The 26,533-nt window shown below is 46.6% G+C and overlaps 1 protein-coding gene across 1 annotated transcript in view; it reads left to right on the forward strand.

The window, feature by feature from the left end:
• Positions 1 to 26,533, forward strand: part of GPR179 (G protein-coupled receptor 179) — a 59,808-nt gene that overhangs the window by 25,543 nt on the left and 7,732 nt on the right. The window contains exons 3-10 of the mRNA XM_084804728.1: positions 7,609 to 7,732; positions 11,801 to 12,012; positions 12,396 to 12,464; positions 15,513 to 15,622; positions 17,476 to 17,714; positions 20,439 to 20,577; positions 22,531 to 22,636; positions 24,414 to 24,560. Of these exons, the coding sequence (XP_084660854.1) occupies positions 7,609 to 7,732; positions 11,801 to 12,012; positions 12,396 to 12,464; positions 15,513 to 15,622; positions 17,476 to 17,714; positions 20,439 to 20,577; positions 22,531 to 22,636; positions 24,414 to 24,560 (1,146 nt within the window). The remainder of the gene's footprint in view (positions 1 to 7,608; positions 7,733 to 11,800; positions 12,013 to 12,395; positions 12,465 to 15,512; positions 15,623 to 17,475; positions 17,715 to 20,438; positions 20,578 to 22,530; positions 22,637 to 24,413; positions 24,561 to 26,533) is intronic.

The raw sequence follows: 26,533 nt of genomic DNA on the forward strand, positions 1-26,533 counted from the left end.
CAGATTAATTCCACCCCACCCCACATTCTGAAATGGATTGTGGAGTCCAGAATGGATTCTATAAGCTATTTTGGTCATGCGCAGAGAGGCCTAGTGTGACAAAGAAACCTAGTGTGGTTCTTTGTGCATGTTCTGAGGCCCCCCATTTGCAAAGTAGCAGTGTTGTCTTCGAACGTGTGAAGCATGGGGGCCTACCATGGCCTGTCTTACCATGGGCTGGGTTAAGCTCAGTGCTGGGGCAAGCTACAGGGCAAAAGTATTTAGCAAAGTCAGAAGGCAGGCAAAGATCAGAAACATAGTATTATCAGTCAAGAAGGGCAGTGAAAAAGCAGGTGGAGCCAATTTTGACAAGCAAGCAGTCCAAATTTCACCTAATGTCATTTATTACATTTCTATACCGCCCAATAGCTGAAGCTCTCTGGGTGGTTTACAAAGATTAGAAACCTTAAAAATACATTGTACATAGTATAAAAACCATTTACTTACAAACTTAAACGGACAGCACACCCAGAGACACACATATATCTAAACAATTTGTAAACAATAAAATATCCAAGGAACAGGGTCTTATCAGGAGTCCACGGGTCCTTCCGGGGATTCCTCAGAGGCCACCATTGGTGTGTCTTCACAGCTGCTAGAAGGTGTCTAGAACATCACTAGTGTCCGGGGGACCTGGAGGATCTTTAGACTTTGCCATATCAGAGTCTTCTTCTGAAGAGTCATGCTGGGCCTGGGCATTACTCTTCAGATGAAGACTCTGATTTGGCAAAGTCTAAAGATCCTCCGGGTCCCCCGGACACTAGTGATACTCCAGACACCTTCCAGCAACTGTGAGGAAGCTACACCAGCTCCTTTAGTAATGGTGGACTCTGAGGAACCCAGCGTTTCTGAGGCCCTGGGATGACATGGCCCAAGGACATCTCCAGGCTGTGTTAGGCCCCAGCCTCCTGTGTGCAGAGGCCTCCGAGAATGACACCCTCTCACTCTGCCAGAGGCCTCAGGAGCACAAGGCTGGTGTAGTGCAACCTGAGGATGTCCCACCTAGTATGCTACACCCTGGGGTCAGCCTGGAACTTTCCAGAATATGGCCGTTCCTGAGACCATTCCAGAAATACTTCCATCCCAGTTGGAGTTCAGGATTCCAGCTGGGGGTGGAATTTTGCCCCATTCCTGTTTCAGGCGCTTCCTCAAGACCCCTTTCATCAAAGCCTTGCCTGAACCATTCTAACCCTCGCTTCACCCACACCTCCACTTGATTTGTCCCTGAAAAGCCTGCTTCCAGTGCAGAACTTCAACTTACTAGTTCAGGATGAGCCCTCTGAGCATCTGCAGATGGTGGTACAGCTAGGGCTGGACCTTGGGGCCAAAGTCCACCCCACCCCCACCCCCAGAGCGTGGCAGGTGATGAGGGTGGCAGAAGCAAACCCCATTTTATTCCTGTAGTCATGGTGGTGCTGTGATTTAAGTGATTTTAAATGCAAAACTGCACATGCTCAGAGTTTACTTTTTAAATCGGGTTTGGTAAATGGGTTTGTTGTGATTGTTCCAACTCATCAGAATGCAAGAGCTGTTGCAAAGCATGGAATGGTGGTTGGGAGGTGGCAGTGCGAACAGAAATGTTTTTGTGCTTCACAGCTGAAAATAAATGTTTTGTGTGCTTCACAATTGACGTAATACACATGGCTGTCAAAAGCTGCCAGCCCCGCCCCCCCAGGCCATTAAGGGTGCAATCCTATGCATGTTTAGACAGAAAAAAAGTCCTACAACTCTCAGCATTCCCCAGCCAGCATGGCTGGCTGGGGAATGCTGGGAGTTGTAGGACTTTTTTTCTGGCTGTCTGGGGAATGCTGGGAGTTGTAGGACTTTTTTTCTACCTAAACATGCATAGGATTGCACCCTTAATCCAGTATATAAAATTACCTAGTGGTATCACCATTAAGGAAACTCAGCCCTTCCTTGCACATCTAAAATGAGGGGGAAAGCTTCCAGGTCAAAGAATGTATTTCTCACTTGGGCTTGTGCCACAGCATATCTTGCTGGGGGGAGGGGGGCTGTGGATACAGCATCAAGGTGTTCCTTTCTTTTTTGGTCCACGCCTCCAATTTTTTTCTTTTTCTCGTCTGTTCCTCTCTTCCCCTCTAGATGATATGCGAAACTTGTCTCTTTATTTCCATAGAGTTACTTCCAGTGTAGATGTACCTCTATAGAGACGCTTCCAGTGTTGCTTGAGACATTCACCTACAAAAGTGAATTTGCGATTTTTGCCATGCATTTCTGAATCCTTGTTGCTTAACCTATTCAGGCCAATTATGGGAAATAGCAAATATGTCATTTTCAGAGCAGAAAATCATGGATATTTGCGGCATTCCTACTCCCTTGCCATCACAGCCTTTCTTGCCCCAAGCTACTCTGTCTGTCCACACCACTCAATAAAATCAGTAAGACCATGCATCAAAGAAGCAGATGATCCCTCCTCTCTCCCCTGCTCCTTAGCCACCATAAATTTCCACACTAGGAGAGCAACACTCAGTTGAGCTTCAGTGCCTTTACTGAACTCATCTTGCTCTCCTGTTGCTGTGATCACTATACCCCTCTTCTTAAGCCCTTAGGCCTGTTTACGCATGAATTAGGTTGATCTGGTGGAGTGGACTGTTCCGCTTCGCACTAGGAGAGAGATACCATTTTGGATACTACTCCACACTGTAAACTTCCTGAAAGTAGGGAGACTGGTTCTAGACCAGGCCTCTTCCTGTTATTCTAGTTTTGCTTTGTGCAGGGAAATATTGAGGGGTACATCACATGGGGGCAGAAATCCACATCAATACTGGGGCTTTCTCCATCCAGTTTCATCGCAGGATTAGATCAGGCCCCATTACACAGTTGTTTCTCTCTTGTTAAATTCTGTTCCTTACCTTTTCACGGGGTGGCTACTTTTCCGCAAAAAGCCATTACACATACTGGGGGAATTGTGAAATTTCCTCCCTGGTTCCTGCCCCTTTCCCTCTGCTTGGAGATAACTGGTGGTTTGGTTGTGATTGACACACAATGCAGGTGGACAGCAACTTCCACCAAGCTGCCCGCACCCCACCCCCGCAGGACCAGTTTCCCAGCGAACTGCTGAAATGCTGGCATGGTGGCCATTCTGTGTTGTGGAGTAAGCAGCCAAAGTTGGGAGCAAAAGTCAGTGCACTGCATTTAGTCACGGCATGGCAGCAAGCCGGCCGATCAGTATACCGACACACCCACCACCCCGACATCACTGCCATCGTCATCATGACCGTGCCCCCAACAACCTCAAACAAAGCGGTTTCTTCATGCTATGGGAGAAGTACACAGGCAGGCCATGGCACTCTTGCTGCACAGGCTGAAAAAATACTGCATTTTTTCCGTTTTGGGACACGGGATAGGTAGGGGGAAATGCCGGGAAAATCAGTGGGGGATTACGACGTAGTGTAATGGACCTGCAAACTTCTGTGAGTGGCCAATCATGAATGTGCGATAAACTGCGGATATAGAGATGCCCTGAAAAATGTTATTCCTCTCACACCTGCAGCCTGAAATAGTACAGTCCTTCTAGCATCTGAAGGCCCTGCCACCTAATTCCTATATCATCCTGTGTATATGCAGATCCAGCATTACGCTAGCACCTTCTCACACTCTGCATCACCTATGTGGGATGAACACCCCTCTCCTACCAAATCCTTATGGCCTTTTAATGGGAAGTGGAGACGTAACTGTTAAAGCAAGATGTTAGTGATCTGAACTGATGTTTTTCTGGCCAGTATCAGTCCTATTTTAAATGTTTGTTTGTTTATTTATTTACAAAATTTGTATACCACTCCACATCTAAGTGGATTCCTGAGTGGTGAACAACAAGAGATAAAATGAATAAAAGATAAAAAGAAGAAACATGATATTAAGATTATTCTTTAAAAAAACCCACACACCCACAGAGTGCCAATAAAACTGAGGCTGGTTAACCAAGGAAGGTTTCCTGGAAAAGAGCTGTTTTCAGGAGGTGCTGAAAGCAACCCAGCCTGATCTCCAGGGGCAGGGAGTTCCACAGGACAGGAGCCACCATACTGAAGGCTCTTCTCCAGGTGGACTCCAGTAAGGCCATAGGTCCATGTGGAACCACCAGGAGCATGTGCTCTGATGACCTCAGTGACCGGGTAGGTTGGTAAGGGAGGTGGAGCTCCCTCAGGTATTCTATTTTTATATGTTGAAATGAGTGGTGGAACGTCAATGGGCATATTTTTATTATATACACCATCTTGATTGTATTTAAGAAAAGGCCTAGGGTGGGAAGACTTTTAAATGAACAAAGTAGCAGCGTTTCTAGTCCTTACTGTTAAAATTCTCCTTCTCTCTACCACTGGCAATATTTCCTCCCTCGTCTTCTCATATGTCCCTTCTAGCTCTTTCCTTTCCATGCAAGCTCATCAACACACCACAAAATCAAGTTCTCACACACCCTCGGACTCTGTGTTAATTAATCAAGGTGACGTGCTATCCCTTGATGGTTCTTTTATCTCACCGTTCATGTGCGTGGTTCTTTACAGAGTAAGAACAAAGAAAAAGTCCCTGCCCCAAGGAGCTTACCATGTATAATTCAACACAGGGGAAGTAATAGATGGAGACGAGGAAAAACCATGCTTTCACTTCCGTTACGTATAATTGGGCTTAGTTTCAGCAGGATGAAGACTCATTGGGGGTTGTGTCAAAGGCTTAACAGAAAAGGTAGGCTTTGAAGGGAGAGAAAGAGGTGACAACATAAGATCAGAGCAAAGGCCTATATACTCCAGCATTCTGTTTGCACAGCGGCCAACCAGATACCCTTGGGAAGCACTCAAGCAGGACATGAATAGAGGCATTCGGGTCAGCAAAGGAAAAGGGGCAAAATCATTTAAAGCACGTTAGAATCCCACTGTAAGTTTGCATTGAAAAGGTAGGAGATGCACTCTGATGACAACAGGTTGGTTAAAAGGGTGTAGAATCTGAGTTAAGTGATCCTGAGTAGAAATGATACAATTTTGCAGGGTGGAGGGAAGAATCTGATTTTACATTCTCTTGATTCACAAAGTTTATGCAGTTGGATTTAGGGTGTGTGTTTTTAGAAATAAAACAAAAAACCCACCACCACGATATACAAGTTGATGCTTTACATTATTGCTTTCGAATTCCTCCACAAGACTTGAAGGTTTTGTTTATATAAGTATCCCACAAATTTCAAAAACAGCATTTAAAAAAACATTCAGATTCCAAAAAGTAAAATTTGAATTCTGCCAACTTTGGAGTGTGTGTGAAACTTTGTTTCACCTTTGTTACAGCCCTCCTGTTGGCATCCCGTTCCCTTCCTTCAGTTTGCCTTCTGCTGCATGGTTTTAATACACCTTGAAGTCTGAAACTTTATTTAGAAATGAACAGTGGAAATGTCGGTATGCAAACACCAGTATTTCATGATTCCAAAGTGAGCGCACAGATGGAACAGCTTGCTGGTTCTGTGTGTACCTCTCTTTGCACCTTTCCTCTTCCTCTGCCCCACTTCTCCATTGACATCTGTTCTCCTAGGGGTCTTGAGGTCCTTTGATGTTAAAGAGAGGCTCACTGATGGATGCTCATTCACTGGTCACATTTGCTCTCCTTTTGGCAGCAGTCGCTTTCCATGGGATTAGCGTGCTCTGCAGCATTAGTGATCCATTTAGGTTTTAGGAAAAGGGGATTTGGCCATCCGACATTCGGCTATTATAATGCATAAATATTTAACCACTGGTGTCCAGAAAAGGCAGGGGACCCAACATGAGCAAGCTAGTAAGGAGCAGCAGGAGACAGAAAAGAAGCACCTTGGAAAGAAACACCTTGGATGAGACTGAAGACACTTGGTCTAATGTAATCCGACAAGAGGTTAAGGGGAGGTCGGCTGGATCATAAGGGAGGGAGAATCTGGATCTTACTTTTGTAAGGGTGCAATCCTATGCATGCGTAGACAGAAAAAAGTCCTACAATTCCCAGGAAGGGACTTTTGGATGTCTATATTCCAATTATTATAATTAAAATAGAAATACAGTACATCTCACCATAGTGGGATGACTGATCAGGTGGCCTGTGTGGCTGCTCAGTCCACTGTCAAGGGCTCACTGTTGATGAGCACCTTCAAGGCCCCTGTTTGCAGTTCCTCCTTATGGTTGTTTATCTTTTATCTTGGACTGGACAGCCCTTGAAACCGAGGACTGTCCTCTATAAAGTAGAACACATGGCCATCTTAAGTGCCCCTGGAACATGTGGCATAAAAGTGGGTGCCATGTACGACCAAGAGCATCTCTACACCAGCCTAAGATCCCACATTTAAAACAGGGCTTTCTGCTTCTGTTTTAAATGCAGGATCAGGACAGACTCCCTTAATATGTGCTTCCTTCCCCACCCCCACTTTCCCCCCTTATCTGAGTCTTCCATATGTTTCATTATACAGCCCTAGATGGCGCTGCGGCCTAGCTCCTCTTATTGCAGCTTTTCCTATTTCACAGAGGGAACTCAATTGTTAGCTCATTATCTCGGATCTTTTTACAAATGGAATAAAGGTCATTTAGTGCAGGAGATGCCCTGGAGGTTGATGACATCATCTAAAGCGCCCGTAACTTCCATGACTAACTGATCTCAGTAGCAGGATGAAAGCGCCATGTGAAGAAGCCCGAAGACTCAAGCGTCCTCTGAGAGCGACCTTCCTCCTGATAAAGACCTCCAGCCAGGATAGTCTACCCAGAGAGAGGTCTCACAGATCCCATACCTACCAGACCTGAAGTCAGAAGGATCCTCTCTGAGGTCTGACCAGCTGTTACCTGCTTCTTGCTGAAGCAGCCAAAGTCCGACCCTTGCCCAGAAGACTGCATGCTTACAACTCAGCAGGAAGCGGGCCCCTTAGACGGAAGCCATTTTGAAACCATTTCAGATTTAGACTGTAGATACAATGCAGGCCAAATGTAGTACTATAATATTTTATATGTCCCACTTCTCTTTCATTGTTCCTTCAAGAACCTCACGGAGCAGTTTACAGTGCAGGGGGCCTGGGCAAGCACTCTTCCATCCAAGCACTGACCAGGCTTAGACCGGCTTGGCTTTAATATTTGTCACCATCAAGTTCCTCCAGCTCATTCTCTGGGAACAGAGATTTAAAATGTTATGGATAGGTGTTAGTTTTACCAGTACTTTTGCTCCTTCCCAATTATTGATAGGTTGATACTTTCTGTTTTGTTTTTATTTCATCTTGCATACAGTAATGAGGGTGTTGTTGATTTTGTTGTTGTTATTGAGCTGGCTCTGGCATTCAGCTTATGTAAGTAATAAATGCAGAGAATTTAACTTCCCACAGCACCTTGGGATGCAAAAATTGGTGGGAATCCTGGTGCCACTTTGTAGATGAACAAGCAACAAAAGCGGACTGGAAAGAAGTTAAAATGGCCTGTCCCAGTAAGCCTGAGAAGGCCATTCTGCGAATAGAAAGCAAGAATTCAAACTACAGACACTTTAAATTAGCTCTACTTTAGCCAGGCATTTTCTGAAGAGAAAGGCAGGGAGAGAGACTAACTCGCAAGTATGCATTTCTCCTTTCAGTGCATCCCACAGGAAACCCAGGCTTTTGTCCTCGGAAGATACCTTTGTCTCTGCAAACCGGGTTTCTACGGGGCAAGCAGAGCCTCCTTCTCCTCTCCTTCTTCCACCAGTAATGGCCAGTCTGGTAGGTAGAGGCTTTATACAGCTTTTTGTAGCACAGTCCAAGTTATTTAGGGCACAACCCTATCCATGGTGAGACAGAAAAAAGGCCTACAACTCGCAGCATGCCCCAGTTGGCTGAGGCATGCTGGGAGTTGTAGGCTTTTTTTTCTGTCTCACCATGCATAGGGTTGTGCCCTTATCTACTTATTGTTTATTATTTATATAGTGCCATCTGTGTTGGTGCTTTATAAAGCACAGGCATGACAGGCCCCTACCCCATGAGGTTTGTAATTTAAAATAGACTCAGGGAAACAACAAAGGAAGGGGAGAAATGAAGGGGCAAGCAGAGGAAGACTATTTAGTTACTTCCATTACAGAGATCTTGTTGGAGGAGAGTGGGGGGAGCAAGAGCATTTCTTCATGAGGCTTTTATCTTGCACCTTTACTAGGGCTTCTGCTTCTGGATCCTTTGCAGAATTAAGATCGGCTCCTTTACACGTGATTTTTTTCCAGAGGTTTTCTTTCTCTGCCTTTCTATATTTTCCGTTACACAACCACAAGGTGGTGTGGTGGTATAGCGGAATTGTGCAATTACACGGGGCTTTATAATGCCATTTAGAAAAAATGCCACACTTTCCTTCCTTAGAACCCCCCCCCCCACACACACACACAATAATGGTTGCAAAACATGGAGAAAGACGATGTAAAGGACCTGCAAACTACCGTGAGCACTTGTGAGCGCACAATAAAAGCCTCGTGTAGGAACACTGAATCTCTCCCAGCTTTGTCCACCTGGGTACTCCATATGGCAGCAGACAAGTCCTAGGAGGCTGGGCTGGGAGGTGGAGATATGGTGATCTCTCCCCACAACCAGGTGCCTTCATCCTTCAGTCTTCCAGTTTGGAGTGTGTGAGTCTGAAGGTAGGTGCTTAGAACAGAGATTCAGCTGGTGTATCACCCACCCAGCTGCTCGACAGTCTCCCTTCCTGAGCTAGTTGGGGTGGGCCCGGGGGTGGTTCTGGTGTCTTACCACTGGGTAAGACTGCAAGTGTACATATGAGGGGGAAGATGACAGAGTCAGTGGGAAGACTCATCAGCTAGTGGGTTTACGCAGGGGCAGTGTGGCGGGGTGAGCCCACTCATGAGTGAGGGCAAAAGGGGGTTTAGCAGCTGCAGCAGCACTGTTTCCAGGAGGACCAAAGGGGCAGCAAGTGCTGATGGGGTAAGCAAGGCATCAGCCCTGAGGTGGGGGGTCTGGGCACACGAGCCCTATGAAATGCCGAGTGCTGACACCAAACCTGCTACATGATCCACTTGTGGCACTTCAAAGGCTAGCACATTTATGAAGCTTTCATGGACTAAAGTTGACTTCATCAGATCCATGAAGTGTTATCCTGAGATGGCAGGTACACATGGGTGTAGAGAGAGAGAGAAATGTTATCAGTGAGGTCAATGCGAAGTGAAATGCAAAAAGTACAAGCTGATAATTGTGCTAAGATGTGTGTAACATAACTGCAGTCACCATACACAAAGCAGTGTTGATGATAACACAAACATCCTGGAATTGTGAGCTAATTAACACCTAAGATGGGATTTTTAAAAAAACCATTATCCTGATTTAGACCACAGGTGATAGAACTGAACTTCTTGGTAAGTGTTAATTCAGCAGATTCACAGTTTTTAATTTTTGTAAACTGCCCAGAGAGCTTCGGCTATTGGGTGGTATAGAAATGTTAATAATGATGATGGTGGTGGTGGTGTGGTGGTGGTGGAGGTGGAGTTTCCCTCTGAAGTTCTTTTGTTCAAGAATGGACACCATAAGGTCATGCATGTATGGATTTATGCGTGCATGCATGCATGCGATGAAACTGTACTTCAGAATGACCACAGGACTACCACCAAAAACAGCAGCCGCGTGGAGAGTTCCCTCCATTCACCAGACTTACTTTGTGCCCTGCCATCATTACCAGGAGTGCAAAACACAGCTCTCGAGTTGCCCTGGCAGCTTCAAAATTGGCCCTGGTGATTTGAACTTTGTTAGCTCAAAAGGGAATAAGGTTTCTCCTCATCCCAGCTGTGCTGCTTTGTGTGGGATATGATGACCACCACCTCCTATAACTTCCTTAGTCCCTAGTTGACTGGCTTCTTCAACATGGAATACTTGGCATGCTGGAGTCTTTTAAGATTGACTGGGATTGAGGCCTGGAAGACAAGTTTAATTATGACTTCCCATGAGTCATAACTTACATGCTACACATGTAATTTTATATTAAAATCCAAATGCAAGTTACCCTTTGATGAAATACCATGGAGGAAAGGAAGTATTAAGGGAAATTGATATAAAGCTGCCACCATGTCTTAATAGGATGAGATTTATTATAAATTCAGTTTTACTTAATTGTTTTATTGTTTTGTTGCAATCTTTTACTACTGTTAGCTGCTTTGGATCCTTTTTTGGAAAAAAAAGTGGTATATATAGTTTTAAAACAAGTAAGAGCATATTGGTTTTTATTTTTATTTTTTTAAAGGTGTTCGAGAGCCGGCGTGATATAGTAGTTAGAGTGCTGAAAGACTTGGACTGGGAATATCCAAATTCAAATCCCTATTCAGCCAGACAGCTCAGTGATTGATCTTAAGGCCAGTTTCTATCTCCCAGCCTAACCTACCTCACAGGGTTGTTGTGATGATCAAATAGAGCAGAGGGAGAGAACCATTGTATACCATCTTGAGCTCCAGAGAGGAAATGTGGTATATTACTGTAATAATAATAATAAGGAGGAGGAGGAGGAGGAGGAGGAGGAGGAGGAGGAGGAGGGAAAGACAGGTTTCAAGTCAGGGCCAATCTAGAAGAGATGTCAAGAGATCTATAATCAGTTATCCTGCATTTCCTTTTGAAAAAAGGTAAATGCAGTTGGGTTGGTGGCGATATTAGGATAATAACTGCAACACGAGGAAAGGTTTTATAAAACTTCCCCCCCCATGCCATTTTTCTGATTTAAAAACCATCCCCCATAGCCGCCATTTTTCCCACCGGAAAAACGTATAGGTACTTTATGGGGCAAATAGCTGGATTGGGCAGAGGCAATTCAGATGGGGACAATTAACAGTGGAAAGTGTTTCCCAGGAACTATATAGTCCTTCTGACAAGAGAATATTTGTAAATGTTGTAGACTAAGTAGTGGCAGATCTTCATCACTACGTGACTTGTCTTTGTCTGTTTGGTTGGGATGCAAAGCTATTTTTTCAAAAGTTGTCATCAAGGTATACTTCTCATAGCGATCCTTGCTAAAACTCTTGATTCTCTACTTGCCAGCATTTTTAGTCTGCTGGTAACTGTGTCCTGTGGTATAATAATAGCATTAATAACATCCTTATGTCCCTTTTAACTTCCTACAGGCATTCAGGGGCAAGGTCTTGCGTATTATGCACTTGACCTGTGGGGGTCATTTTTTCCCCTCCATCTTCATTGCTCCACACAAGTGTTGCTCATTGAACCTCATAGAATCATAGGGTTGGGAGGGGCCTGCAAGACCATCGAGTCCAACCCCCGCTCAGTGCAGGAAGCCTGATTCCCAGGCAGTCTCCCATCCAAGTACTAACCAGGGCTGACCCTGCTTAGCTTCTCAGATCAGACGAGATCGGGCGCACCCTTTGGCCTCAATCATCTTCCACTCATTTATGTCTCCTGAAATAAAAGACAAGACATTAAAATGGGACTTGCAGTTGTGCAGTTACAATCCCCATTCTGCAATAAATACCCAACGTGTAGGAGAGGTCAATACAGCATTCATTTGGCATTACGCAAGTTAAATAGATAGAAACATTTGGACATACGGGCACTCACGTACGCATGTCTCATTCAGGACATCATTATCAGCTAAAGGGCCAAGAAGATTGCAAGTGTTTTTCAAACCTACGCTTTCCCCTTAAAAGCCATGCAAATGTTTCTCTGGACATAGAAGTACACCAGGGAAGGTATCCAGCCATGGGAGCCCCTGCTGATCCTGACAAGCAGAGATTGGGATCTGCTATTTTAACTCATTTTAACTTATTGCTTTCCCAATCCATTCTCCCACCCGAACCCTAACAGGAGAAAGTGCTTCCCAGTACGGAGCAGTGGATTCTGGGAACTTGATGGAGTGCCGGCCCTGTCAGGAGGGCTGTACCACCTGTGTTGATGGCACACCATGTTTGATCCAGGAAGACTGGTCTTTGCGGGCTGCCATCCTGGTTTTCCAAGCCTTCTGCATGATGGCAGTTTTCTTCAGCATGCTGGTGTCCTACCACTTCAGGAAGAGCAAGGTAAGTATGGACAGGGCTAGGCACTGGGAAGACTAACTGGATTTGCAAAAAGAGAGGGACTAAAACAGCCTGCCCCAACCTGATGCTCTCTAGATGTGTTGCACTACAACTCCCACCATCCCCATTGGCCATGCTGGTTGGGGCTTATGGGAGTTGTAGTCAAGCACATCTGGAGGGCAGCAGGGTGAGGACAGAAGGACTAGAATATACCCCTTTCTGGTTTCTTGGCCCAAAGATGTGTCAAGCTGTTCTCGGTGCTGCTGTCTCATTCGCCATATTTTCCTCTTGACTTGAATTTCTGCATCACCTCCAGAGCCCTGTCCCCCTCCTCCTCTGTTGCATTGGGCTGCACCATCGTTTCACATTAATCTCTGTTTTCCTAGAGGATTCGGGCTTCAGGAGTTGTTCTTCTGGAGACGATACTCTTTGGCTCGCTCCTGCTCTACTTCCCTGTGAGTATCTGTGCTGGACGCAAGTGGGTTGTCTGGGGTTACATGAGCAGTGGTACCCCACTAGGAAGATTGGCCTTACATCGGTTCCCTAACTTTGTGGGGGGCTGAGGCCGGACAAAAGGTTAGCGCTCAATGTGCCTCATGGATTCCAGCAAGCTCGGACAAGAAGTGGCCAAATGGAGGTGTCTTATGTCCTGGCCAAAGGGAAAAGTGTGGGTTGAGGAAGCTGAGCCAAGCAGTCTGTGTCTGAAGCAGCAGCCCACGGGAGGGCAGCAGGAGGCAGGAAAGAGGAAAACCGGAGCCTAGGGGGAAAGGGAAGCAAAATGGTGGCTCCGATGTCAGTGAGCGGTGAATCCGCTCCAGGTTTCAGTCAGAACCAGTCAGAATTCTAAGGGACCTCGGATAGCTCCTTTAGCATTCTGACTGAAACCTGGAGCGTATTTACCACCCCACTGAAATCGGAGCCACCTGCATCCACTGGTTGAGGGACAGAGGTGCAGATTAAGGAAACCCTGAGGAAAATTGGAAGCAGGCTTCACAAATTGCCTTTTTAAGCACATATATGCAAAGCACACCTCAAGACTGTAACCTGTGAGTGGGACTAGGAAATTCTGCTCAAAAAAGAAGGAAAAGCGGAGTTCTGTGGCCTGGTATAAATTAGGTAAATATAGCAGCTTGGCACATATATTCTTACCATGCATCATTCATTCTGCTCCTGCTGGTCATCTGAAGGAGCCAAGAGCTAAGCAGGGCCCTGAAACCCCACCCACTCTTCACAGGGGGTGTTTTGCTGGGCTCTTCTCAGTCCTGTGGTTCTCCAAAATAATAAAATGGGGGTTGTCAAGACATTGGATTCCATGCCCTGAGCCAATTCCTGCCCTTTGTGGAATATACACAGCCATAGTCCCCTGTTGGCTATATAATCCTTGAAAAAAACAACTTTCATTCTCAGAAGCTTTATGAACCCACAGAACCAGATTCTGTAGAGTAACAAGGAATACAGATCATTACAATCATGCCCATTTCTGAAAGTCCTTAGGGAACCTGGCTAGGAGCCAGTAGTTCAAAGGCAGACAGCCGCCTCAGTAAGAGTCTGAGAAGACTTGGGACTGAATGTTAATATGAGCTCCTGCATCCTGGGGGGAATCTTCACGACAATGGAATGAGAAGCACGTTGGAGTATTATCCGAATTTTCATGGAGTCGGCTGTGGTCCATCAGGCGCACACGAAGCAAAAAATGTAGAGTAAACACAGTCTTAAAACCCGCTTTACATGGGTCAAACTGCACTTTAATCCGCCTTACTTTGCGGTTCGACAGGTGGAGTCCCACTACTAGAAGTGAACGCCATCAACACCATAGATGCTGCTCAGCCAGTGAGAGAGGCTTGCTCCCCACCCCTCTCCATGCTCTGCTGCTCAGGAGAGTTTAATAGAAGAGATGAGGAATGTCGGATAGTTCACCCTGCACCTCTTCCACTCACATCCACCAACTATGAACCAGCGATATGGAAGGCCGGGGACAGACCGACAGGCGAGCAGACAGGAGGTGCCTCGGTCCTGCGCGGAGGGAAAGGACTGGAATTGCCTCCCTCTGCCAGCGCTCTGGAGGCAGTGGCAGTGGCTGCTGCCGCTGCCTCCACTTCCCCAGCCAGAACCAAGCCGCCACCTCCTCCTCCCCACAAACACACAGGAAAATCACACACACAGGGGACTATTCTGAAGGGGAGAAACGAATGAATCAGGGGCTGCTATTTGTGAATGGAAAAAGCAAACTGCTGCATTACTCTGAAGGGGTGACCCAGCACGATTCTGTGATCGGGGAGGCTTCTTCCCAGCCCTGTTCATGCTCCTCTGCTGTACTGGCCACCCTTTCACCTTCTGGTCTGTGTATTCCTTAGCTGTAGGTGTATTGTGTGACTGCGAAGTTGCAGATGTATCGCCACTGTGAAATAGTGGCTGGCTGCCCTTTCTCCTCCCCTCTCTGGGTATTCCTTAGTTGTTCTGCACGACTGCGAAGTTGCAGGTGTATCACCACTGCAAAATAGCGGCTGGCTGCCCTTTCTCTCCCCCCCCCCCCCCGTGTATTCCTTAGTTGTTCTGCAAGACTGCAAAGTTGCAGGTGTATTGCCACTGAGAAATAGCGGCTGGCTGCCCTTTCTTCTCCCCCCTATGTGAATTCCTTAGTTGTAGTTGTTCTGCAAGACTGCAAAGTTGCAAGTGTATCGCGCCACTGAGAAATAGCGGCTGGCTGCCCTTTCTCCTTCTGCTCTATGTATTCTTTATTGTGCACTACGTACAAACTGGCTACTCCACTATTGTGAATGAAACAGAGCTACTTATATTATGGGTGGGAAAAGGAGGCTACTTTTTGTGAAAGCAGCCCTACTGCAAATGGGGAAAAGGGGGGGAGGAGTGGCCCCACCCCTTGACCACCTTACTGCCATGTCACAGCCATATCACAGAGGCATGCCCAGGATTTAATGCTGAGGGACTGGGCATTCTGCAGGAGAACCACCTGGCAGCCAGTTTAAGTAAGATATACAGAATGAAAGGACTTTCAGAAAATGTGGCTTTTCAAGAGGGATGCAGCTGGTTGGCTAGGGTTTGGCCACAACATCATGTGTCCCTAACAAGTTTAAGCTACAGCAGCATTGGAGAAAACCTCCCATTTAGACAGGTCCCTGGTAATCTGGCCTTCTTCATGTGTGAGGCCCAGAGAAATTCCCCCTGCCCCAAAGAGTTTGCTACTGACCACTGTGCGAGTTATGTTCTGATAGCTGATTTAGGATTCTCTGGAGATGGCTGGTGAGATAGATCACGGCTTGGGCCACCAGGAGAACTATCAGAATTGTCTGCTGCAATTTTCCCACCCACCCCCAAAATGAGGAGGTGTAACCATGCCTTCCTACTGATTAGTGGCTAGAAGAGCTGAGTTGGAAAAGCAGATGTCCTTTGAACGCATGCATGTGAAACGATCCCATTTGGGGTGGCGGGAAGAGACCTGATCCACATGCCAGCCACCTTTCCCATCCTTTCTTTTCATGCAGGTGTTTATCCTCTACTTCAAGCCAAGCATCTTTCGCTGTATTGTCCTCCGCTGGGTGCGCATGCTGGGCTTTGCCATCGTGTACGGAACTATTGCCCTCAAACTATACAGGTAAGAATACCTGTAAGGGAGGGGTGAATCATAAAAAAAGAGAAAAAGAAGAAAGTAAGAGCAAAGGTCTATTTAGCCCAGTATAATGCCTCCAACAACTGAAGGCAAAAGGAGAAGGGGACGGCAGAGGATGTGATGGCTAGATAGCATCACTGATGCAATGAATATGGACTTGAGCACACTCTGGGAGAAAGCGCAGGACAGGAAGGCCTGGCGTGCTATGGTCCATGGGGTCATGAAGAGTCGGACACGACTGAACGACTGAACAACAACAACAAATGCCTCCAACAGTGGTCAGAGTGATACCCCAGAGAAACTCATATATAACTGCACTGTATACCTATACCATGCTTTATGCCATTTTGACTCTCATCGCTTCCCCCCAAAGAGTCATGGGAATTGTAGTTTGGTGAGGCTGCTGAAAAGTCTGCTAGAGCCCTAGCCCCCTAGTGACTATCAAACCAGTTTAAGGATGCACATAGCTATAAATATGGGTTGGGACTTACTGCATTTTCTTCTTCTGTGCCTTGAGCCCAACTTTCCCCTGCCTTTGCAACCCATTTGACTGATATGCAAACGGCCAGCAAATTGAATGTTGATTCAGCAGCCTCTCTTGCCACTCACCCCCATTCTTCAGGTGGCTATTCACCTTCATTTTAAAAGCATCAAATGTACGTTTATTCAATTAAATGTCTATTCATCTCTCCGCCCCGAACTTTTTTTCCCGTTACAAAAAAAGCAGTTTTATTTTAAAGGCTAAACAGCACCTCTGGGGAGAGAAGGAAAGTGGGTGGATGACCTTGCCCATTACCAGCCCATCAGTGTGGTACATTGCTAGATTATGCAGCAAACAGGAACAGCAGCTTTCCCCTAAGCTCCACTTGGAGCGAAACGAGTGTGCGCCTGACCAAAAACCAATGAGTGCTTCCAAAGCGAATGAGCCTGCTTTTAAAGTAACGTACGGTGCATTCAGCCTATGTCTGTTGAGCGGTTAAGCTGTCGGAAAGCTGGCAAGATGCTGGTAGACATCTGTTGTGTGTTTTCAACAGCTGGTCTTCCGTCAGGTACCTGCTCCTGAATGTGGAAGTTCTGCTCTTTGCTTAGCGTAGTTATTAGACTTTGCCTTTATGAACCTTTTAAAAAAGCCAGCCGTACCAGTGGCCAACCCAACATCTGGTGACAAATGATTTCCAGAAGCTAATTTTGTGCTGCGCGATTTTGTGGCCAGCCAGGTTCCTTCTGGCACCTCAGCTATGAAAAAGGTTTTACTTAATTATTACTTAATTATATTTTTATACTGCCCAATAGCCAAAGCTCCCTGGGTGCTTCACAAAACCAAACTTAAAATCATAATGTACAATAACATAGTAAAACATAATTTAAAAACCATACATTTAACAGAATAAAGCCAGAGTGAACACCAAAGTAAAAGCCTGCAGCAATGCATAGATCTAAAAATGTACTAATGCAATTTTTAAGTCTGCAGGACTAAAAAGCCTGGGAAAATAAAAGGTCTTCTCCTAGCACCAAAAAGCCCACAACATAGGCGCCAGGAAAGTGTTTCTGCAGAGGGCATTCCAGACCAAAGTGCCACCACTGAAAAGGCCCTCTGCTTAGCAGCCACCCGCCTCACCCCATTTGATGGAGCCTCCCAAAGAAGGGTCTCTGAAGACCATCTTAGGGCAGCTACATATCCGGGCAGCTATATATTTCAGCACCCTTTATGTCTATCTCAGCCATGCTGGTTGGGGATGATAGAACATATAGTCTAACATGTATGGAGGGCAGTTGGTTAGGGTATGTCCATCTTATCATCCTCCTCCTCAGACCACCTCTGCCTTCCTATCCCACAGGGTCTTAAAGGTCTTTCTCTCCCGCACGGCCCAGCGAGTCCCATACATGACCAGCGGGCGGGTCCTGAAGATGCTGGCGTTGATCCTGCTCTTGGTGCTTTGGTTCTTAGCAGCTTGGACGGCTGGGATGCTGGAGAACATAGAGAAGAACATCCCACCGGTGGTCCGCTCCCAGACCACCAGGGGCCTCCAGTTTTACATTTGCGACCACGACCGCTGGGACTACATGATGGTTGTGGGTGAGGACCGGGAACCCCCGAAGCCGGTGGCAGGGCTCAGTCCCAGAATAGGTGAAGGGGGGCGGCGGGGGGAATTGCACCTATTTTGCATCATCTGATTAGGGGCAAACAATTTCCTCCCAACGTCCACCACCACCTTTTCTAGAGGGAGATACAGGAGTGTAGACTAGAAGATTACTGCAATCACCCTTGCGGTCCTACCTACCTGCCTCCTGTCAAGGGAAGTGGGCAGGGGGTACTGGCTGAGCCCCAAGTTGGCTCCATCAGGAAAGTGTCTTCTGAGTGCTGGGGAGGCCCCTCTTCCTTAGCAGTGGTGCTGCCCGTGTTGAGGAGGCCCTGGGCAAGATGCCCTCTGGAGGACCCACTCATAGTCCTGAGCGTTCCACCATCCCACTTTCTTCCCGCCCCCCCCACATGGCTGCCCTGGGTTTCTCTTGCCACCACCCTGGTCACTCATGCTGCCCGCCACACCCCCTTACCAGGCAGCGGGAGAAGAAACAAACAGGTTGGCTCCTTCTCTCTCTCTCTCTCAAGCAGACTTTTTATGGAAATTGTCTGGTGTGCTGGGCAGACCTCTGTAAAAAGTGAAAGAAAGAAAGAAAGAAAGAAAGAAAGAAAGAAAGAAAGAAAGAAAGAAAGAAAGACGGACAGACAAAGGGAGGGAGAGAGGGAGAAAGAGAAAAAGGGAGAGGGGGAGAGAGAGTAAGAGAGAAGGAAGGACGGACGGAAGGAAGGAAGGACTGACCTGTTCCTTGCCCACTACCTGGTCACTCTCCCTCTCTGCTAACACCTTATTTCCTTAAAAAAAAAGATTATTGAAGTGGTCAGGCACAATTGGAGCTTTGCTCCACACCGCCCCAACCTCTACTGTAAATGTTTTCTAAATAAGGAAATCTGGTGTTGCTGTTGCTGCCGCACTATCATTTGGGGCCTCAGAGCTGTGCCCTGTAGCCTGGGCTAATGGTGACCCTGTCCCTTCAACTTTTATCCAGGCCATGGCCTGCCTTACTTCTCTGTCATAAGCAGAGGCTCACCTTGGTCTGGGATCCACTTCTCCTGCAGCAAACACCAAAACCAGAAGGCAAGCTGCTGTGATCATTAACGTTTGGCCTGATCCTGCTGCCTCGTCACCACCTTCCATGGGGCGATGTGCTCCTCTGCCCGCCCCGACACGCCAAGGGCCTGGCTAGCAGGCTGGATGATGTTTCATCCACTGGGGGTTCGCCGTAGGAGTCCCTGCCTTCGCTTCACCCAGTGGAGGCTCCGTCTCTGTCTAGCTAGGTTTACGTAGGAGGGGCTCACACGTACACGTTCATCCCTCAAAGGGGTTAACATCAAGCGGCGACTTGCATGTGTGAAATGGCCGTTCCGCGTCACACCTCACATGCAGGGATTTCATATCACCTTAGGTACATCTCCCCTAATATTGTCTCTATTGCAAGTTTTTCTTTCTTTTTCTCCCATACATCATCCTAACCCCACTCTTCCACCCTCCTAACCTGTGGCTGCCTTTACATTAAAGTAAAAACCCACAGTCCTCCCACTGTGGAGCCTTTCCGTGGGCTCCCAGATGGCGACCAGGTGATTGCTGAGAGGGGAAGCTTTTCATTGTCAAGGTTCCATAGATCTCAATGAAACAGTGCCATCTAGTGGCTGTTTTAATTGCATAACATTCCGACTTAAAAAGATAGTTCATTAGTTCCGGATCTTTTTGAGATGGAATACACAAGAAATACCTCTGGATGTGCCCTGGATGTTGACGACCTCATGAAAAGGACCCGTAAACTTCTGTGAGTGAGCAATCTCAATCGTAGGATAAAAGCTCCGTGTGAAGGAGCCCCCAGATCCCGTTCCCCTCTGATTCTAACCCTTACTCCCACTCTTTTCCCCACCTCCTCTATTCTTTCCCCATCACCCCTCCCTCCTAAACACCATCCCCACACTCTCCCAGTAAATGACTCCCCCCCTGCTGCCACCCACCACTTATCACCCTTCTCTCACTCTCTCTCCCCTGCCACCCTTACTCTGTAACGCAGGCGCTGTTCACAGCAAGGCTTCACTGGTGCATGCATAATGCAATAGAATGTATTTCTTTGTTACATTTATATCCTGCCTTTGCTCCAAGGAGCCCAAGGTGGCATAAATGACTCTCCTCTTCTCCATTTTATCCTCACAACAACCCTGTGAGAGCTAGTGACTGGCCCAAAGTCACCCAGTGAGCTTCATAGCTGATTGGGGACTAGAACCCAGATCTCCCAAGTCCCAGTCCAACACTCTAACGGCTACATTGCACTACCTCTCAGTAAATGATTTTAGCAACACACACATTCACCTTTGAGCTGTCACCAGGCATACGTGAGGTCTCAGAGACAAATGGAACAGAAAACCAGTCCCTGCTTAACTTGAGTGGAAGATGCCAGTCACTGCCCAGAGTCCGTTTTAGAGGCTGGGGGAAGACCCTGGTGCCCAAATCGCCCACATCACACATTAAACAGGATTTATTTTCTGTGCATCCTTAGAGCTAGTACCTCTGAGCATGCCCAAAGTGCCCTTCTCAGATCTGAGACACCACTGTCAGCCTCCAGCATTTTGAGGTCAGACATGAGGCAGCCCTCAGGATGAGGAGGACTAGCCACTGGGAGGGGATAAACAAGGCTGGCGTCAAGAACATGACCGCATGGGACTTACTCATCTGTCCTCATCCTTCTCTCTTTTGCTGTCCAGCTGAGATGCTCTTCTTGTTCTGGGGAAGTTTTCTCTGCTACGCCACACGGACGGTCCCTTCTGCTTTCCACGAGCCCCGTTACATGGGCATCGCCCTCCACAACGAGTTGATAACTTCCACGGCCTTTCACATTGTCAGGTGAGGACGGACAAACAGCTGCGGTCATGGCAGGACCCAGGGCAGTTATGCTTTGAGAGTCTGAGATGGATGCAACTTGGTGTCGCGTAGGGGCTGTGAGCATGAATGTTGGCCAGAAAGTCCCTGCTTCAAATCCAGGGCCGGCCCAAGTCATTTTATTGCCTGAGGCAGAGCAGGAAATGGTGCCCCCCACCCACCCACCCAAATCAAAGGGCATCAGGGCTGGCCCAAGACATTTTGCTGCCTGAGGTAAAGAACAAGGTGGCACCCATTCCCATTCCACATACAAAAGCCAACTGACTGGCAGTTGAATCTTACTTCAGTACTAGGGATGGGACAGCTGCCTCCACTGCACCTGAAGGCAGCAGGCTAGCTTAGGGGGCGCAGGGCAGGTCACATGGCACATCGCTGTCTTCTCCAACACCTTGCTGCCACCTTCCAGCATCTGCCACCTGAAGCTACTGTTTCACTCTTCCTAATGGTAGAGCTGGCCCTGAGGAGCATAGCAGCCAAAACCTGCCAAGTTATTTTGGCACACGAAGCAGAAAATCCCATAGGCCCCTCTCCTCATCCCTGGCAGTAAAAGGACTTCTTAAGAATTATACATACACTTCAACAAAAATGGACCAAATATCCAAATAAGTATCTGTTTGTAGGTGGCGTCTATACACCACCCGTTCAAATGTTGAAAACATTGTAAGGTCTTCAATCCATTGCATTATAGGAGGTGAGCGTTTCTCCTTCCAGTGTTGTAATACCAATCTTTTAGCTATCAGAAGGGTGCAGAGAATCCATTTGCGCTCACCGTGCATTAAGTTCCAGGAAGCAGGTAGATAATTTAAAAGGAGATGTACATCAGTAAATATTAAAGAGTGTTCCAATACGAAGTTTATCCATATAATAACCTCATCCCCAAAAGAGGCAATTATTGGGCATTGCCAAAACATATGGTTAAAAGAAGCATTAGCTGTGTTACACCTCCAAGAATTAGCCGACTTAGAGAAACCCTAATTAAACAGATGTTGTGGCGTCCAACAGACCGGGAACAAGAGTTTTTGCTGAATAAGGCATAACCTGAGATCCATAGTTGCTTCAGATACAGACGCTAAAGTGGCGATCCATTGATTAGGCAAAATGGGACAATCCAGTTCCGTATCCCATTCCTGCTTAAGATATATCATATTTATTCACTAATAATTAGTATTTAAAAACATGGATCGTCAGTCGATATAACTGATTGGCCTCAGTAAGTACTTACAATAGCAAAGGAGACAGTCTGAAGCTGTAAAAGTGGCAAGGCCAAACCTAGACAATAGAAACAGATTCAATAACTAACCATTTCCTGGATCTTCATGACACCTACATTCTGCTGCCTGAGGTGAGTGCCTCACTCTGCCTCAGGGCCAGCCTTGCTCAAATCTCACCTCTGCCAAAGAATGACTAGGTGGCCTTCATCTCAGAGCTCAGCACACTCCAACTTATATATTTTAAATTGTTTTATTGTGTGTTGTTTGGTTTTAATTTTTGTGAACCGCCCAGAGAGCTTCGGCTATTGGGCGGTATAGAAATGAAATAAAATCAATAAATCAATAAATCAATCTGCAATTAGAGTGATAATAGTACTAGCCTTATTGCGGTGATAAAGCATGTGAAGTGTGTAGCAAAAGTGCTAAATAATAAATTATATTAAGATGGTCACTAATTCTGGTAGCAGAGGATTCCAAATTCAACTGAATCTTGTTGTTTATTAAGTGTGTGTGTGTGTATACACACACACACACACACACACATTTTACTCTAACCTGCCGTCCTTCTAACAAGGGGTGTTTCCAGATAAGGCTCTTATCGTGCAAGCCCTCTGTCTGGAAACACCCAAGGAATGCATTACTAACTCCCCTAACCACTTTCTTTCTCCAATCCAATCCACCCCACCTCATCTATTTCTGGCTCTAGGTTTTTAATGGTTCCTTCCTTGCACCCTGATTGGACATTGCTGCTGTTTTTCATTCACACACACGTCACCACCACAATGACGCTGGCGCTTCTTTTCATCCCAAAGGTATGAACGAACAGAATCCTTCAAGTAAATTAAGAACCGTGTCTCTTCCCTCTTTCTCCATTTACCCCGAAAGTAAATCACAAGACAGGCTTTAAAAATCACACAACCCTGGTGGTGGTGGTGCTTTTTTTAAGTCAACTTCATGTCAGGTTTCATTTTCTATTTTGCCTTTTTGACGTATGATACTGGTAAAGGACATACATTCCAATCTTTCTTCTCTGAACAAGAGCTAAATATTTGCAGCATATTAGCTGTGCAAAGTTCTTATGGCGTCGGCTGGTGGCTCCATTAGGAATGGCACTCTCAGTGGGGCCCCGTAACCTGGAAGAGACGAGACATGCAAACATACCAAAATGTGCACAGAAGAGCATACTCTGGGTAAAGTGCGCACAAGAGCGTATTCTGGGGTAAAACATGGTCAAAATTATGCACAGTTTCATGCAGGTTTTTGTTAAGGAAAATTGCAGACTGATACAAAAACGGGATGGAACAGATTTGTGAATACATGCAAAATGGACATGGATTGGAAACACGGTGGTGTCTCCATCCCTAATTACAGCTAACAACCAGAGATGAACCATTAATCCTTATTAAAACCTTCTGTGCCAGCAGCTACTACAACATCCCGTGGTGATGAATTCCATAAGTCAGTGGGCTGGCTGGTTCGCACAACATGGCAGCCCACCACAGGTTAATTTACCCACAGGGTCTGTTGCATCATGCCAGGTGCACAGGGCCAACCCTAAGATAAATAGTGCCCTCGGCAGGGAGTACCTTTGGTGCCTCCCCGCCAATAGTCAGTTTCCCAGGGCCACCCAGAGGGTTTATGGGGCCTGGTGCAGGTGTGATGGCCAGCGAAAACAACATTGCTCAAAACCTTGATCTCTCAGCAGCTGTGCTTCAGTTTGCACAAACCAAAGTTCAAAAAGCCACATTCTGAGCAGTGGGCATGCACTATGCAACACAGCAGAACTATCACAGGTTTTACCTATAATATTTTTGTTTTGTAGCAGTTCCTATCTTTTGGTAAGCATTTTTTATTTTAGAAGATCCATTCTTTGTATCTTTAAAAATAGTAAAGAACAATTATAAATAAAAAGGTATGCAGCTGACTTCCTGCAGCTTATGGCCTTATTTTATTATTATTTATAGAGTTCTTACAGTGTTTACAGTCTCGGTAAGGTTGCCTCAAAGTAAAGCTGTGTTCCACTTATTTTCACCTAGCACAAATGACATCAAAGTGGAAACTGAGAAAAAATACTTGAAAGGTAATTGAAGGAAGATCATTTTTGTAGTTAGTACCCAAACAACCTGTAGAACCTTGAAAGAAAGGTTACGGACACTTGCTTTATGCCACCCTAGTTCACTGCATTAAAAAACACAGCCTCTGAGCTCAGCTTGGTGCCCCTCTCAGCTTGGCAACCTGGGCGACCACCCAGCTTGCCCATCCCTATATGGACAACCCTCACATAACCCTAAAACAAGCCATGATGGGCTGTTGTGTTGTGCAAACCAGGTCAATCCATCATGTACGGCATGAAGACATACAATCTTCTTTTTGTCATGGCCATATGCTGTCAATTTAATTGGATGGCCCCAAGCCTAGAGGGGGGAGGGGGGAAAGAGAGAGAGAGAGAAAGACCTTTTTTCTGTATTCATTCCCTATGCCGCCCCCTGAACTCGAGGGATGGGGCAGGCTAGAAATGTAAGATCAATGTTACCTGTAATGTACTCCTGAAAGAAATTCAGCCTCCCCGCTTGCATGTCGCCCATGTAGTTCCTGCACGCAGGGTCGCCCTTGCGGGAGGAAATTGCCACTGAGGTGTACGAGGATGAGCTGGACCTGAGGCGCTCGGGCTCCTACCTGAACAGCAGCATCACCTCCGCGTGGAGTGAGCACAGCCTTGACCCCGATGACATTCGGGTGGGTGGAACACTCAGGACCTTCTTTTGACGCTAGCTATGCCAGAAACTGTGCAGAGTAAGAGTTGCCTTTTGCAGTCTTTCTCCTGAAGCCAAAAAAGATCACCCCCACAACGGCAAATAAATTCGGAGCAAGGAAGGGTGGGGTAGAGAAGGTTAATACTGAATGGGACTGAGCTTCATGTTTCTTGTTGGGTTTTGGCTGTGGGGAGAAACTAGGTGGGGGGAATGCTCAGTCACCAACAATCCTTGTGTGTGTCCATGTAACCAGCTCCTTTTGCTACTCAGAGTTTAAAGGTGCAATCCTATGCATGTTTATACAGAAAAAGGACCTACAGCTCCCAGCATGCCCCACCCAGCATGGCTGGGTGGGGCATGCTGGGAATTGTATGCCTTCTAGCTGTCTAAACTAGGGATGTCTGTCACTGGGAAATCCAGTCTTTTTCGGGCTCGCCAGATTTCTGCAGCGCCTCTGACTCAGCTTGTATTTGTGATCTGAGCCACGGGTTTCTTCCCATAATATGGGAACTTTTAAAGGTTTTTTTTGTGTAAAGAGCAATTTGCACAAATTACACAAATTTTGGCCGCAATTTGCATGAATTACAACCACAATTTGCATAATTTGTGCAAATTGCGACTTCTTTAATTTGAGTAAATTGCAGCTGCAAATTTCGGAAATTGCTTTTTATGCACACACAAAAAGGAAATCTGTGAATTGGCCTGACTTGATGCGGATCAAGTCTGGCCAGCTCGCAGGAAAGTTAGCCGAAGTCTGGGGGGCCAAGCTGATGAAAGTTTGGCGAGCTTCACCCCCTGGATGGATTCCTCCAACATCCCTAGTCTAAACATGCATAGGATTGTGCTGTAAGTTGTGACAGTTGTCGTGTATGGGAGGAAAGGGAACACAGCTCAGTGGCAGAGCGCATGTTTGCATGCAGAAAGTCCCGGGTTCATTTCCTGGCATATAGGGATGTCAGAGAAATCCGCTGTGGATTCAAATGAGGCCGGATTCTTTGGAATCTGGCTTCAGGAATCCACAGCAGATTGGGACCACTTACCTCTGCTCCAGGAGAACTGGAGGCTGAATGGCACTCGGCTGCTTCTTGCCAGCCAGAGCCATTCGCCTCCTCCCTGTCCCTGCCTATTGCCATGTCTTTTCTTAAAAAAAGAAAAGAAAAAAAAAAGGCGATCAGCAGGATGTGCCCACAGACTTAGAGGCAAATAGAGTCATGAATCTTGCATCTAAGTCTATGTGTCCATAGGCTTATACGCAAGATTCACAGCTCTGTTTTGTGTATAAGTCTATGGGCACATCCTGCCGATCGCCTTTTTGTTTTTTAAAGAAAAGACATGACAATCAGCAGGGACAGGGAGGAGGCGAACGGCTCTGGCTGGCAGGAGGGAAGGTAAGCGGCCCCCAAGCCGGTTTCCCCCCGCCACAGAATCCTCGCGGAGCGGAGCTGCTCCAGAGCATTCCGTGGGGAGGAACGGATCACCTCCCCCCCCCCCACGGATTCCCCACCGGAACAGACAATGGGGAATCCATACACCCCTACTGGCATATGCAAAGTATGCGAAAGAAGTGTTCTATTCCACAAAAATAAACAGTTCTAACACATTTTGGACCACCTGTAGGAGTTCAAAGAACAAGCATCACTGAATTCGGTCACACTTAATTTCCCTGAAGAAGAGCCTACGTGTGGCCTAAAACGCATTGGAACTTTTGATTTTTGTTCAGTGAAACACCTCTCTGGCCTGCCCCACTGCCTTTTTTTTTTTTTGCATTCCTTGCGGGGTGTGCCATTGTGTTGGATTCTGTTTGCTGTTGTTGCATCTCCAAAGTAGGGCTGGGAATTAAGACCGCTGTCGGAAATACTTCCAAAGTAGAAAATAAATACTATGCTAGATGGACTAGTAGCTTGACTCAATGAGGCTGTTCTCACGTAACAACAACCAACTGGTTTTTAAACCAAT

Source organism: Heloderma suspectum, chromosome 6, assembly GCF_057233095.1.
Source record: "Heloderma suspectum isolate Gila_16-S chromosome 6, 16-S_ref, whole genome shotgun sequence".
NCBI classification, from domain to species: domain Eukaryota; kingdom Metazoa; phylum Chordata; class Lepidosauria; order Squamata; family Helodermatidae; genus Heloderma; species Heloderma suspectum.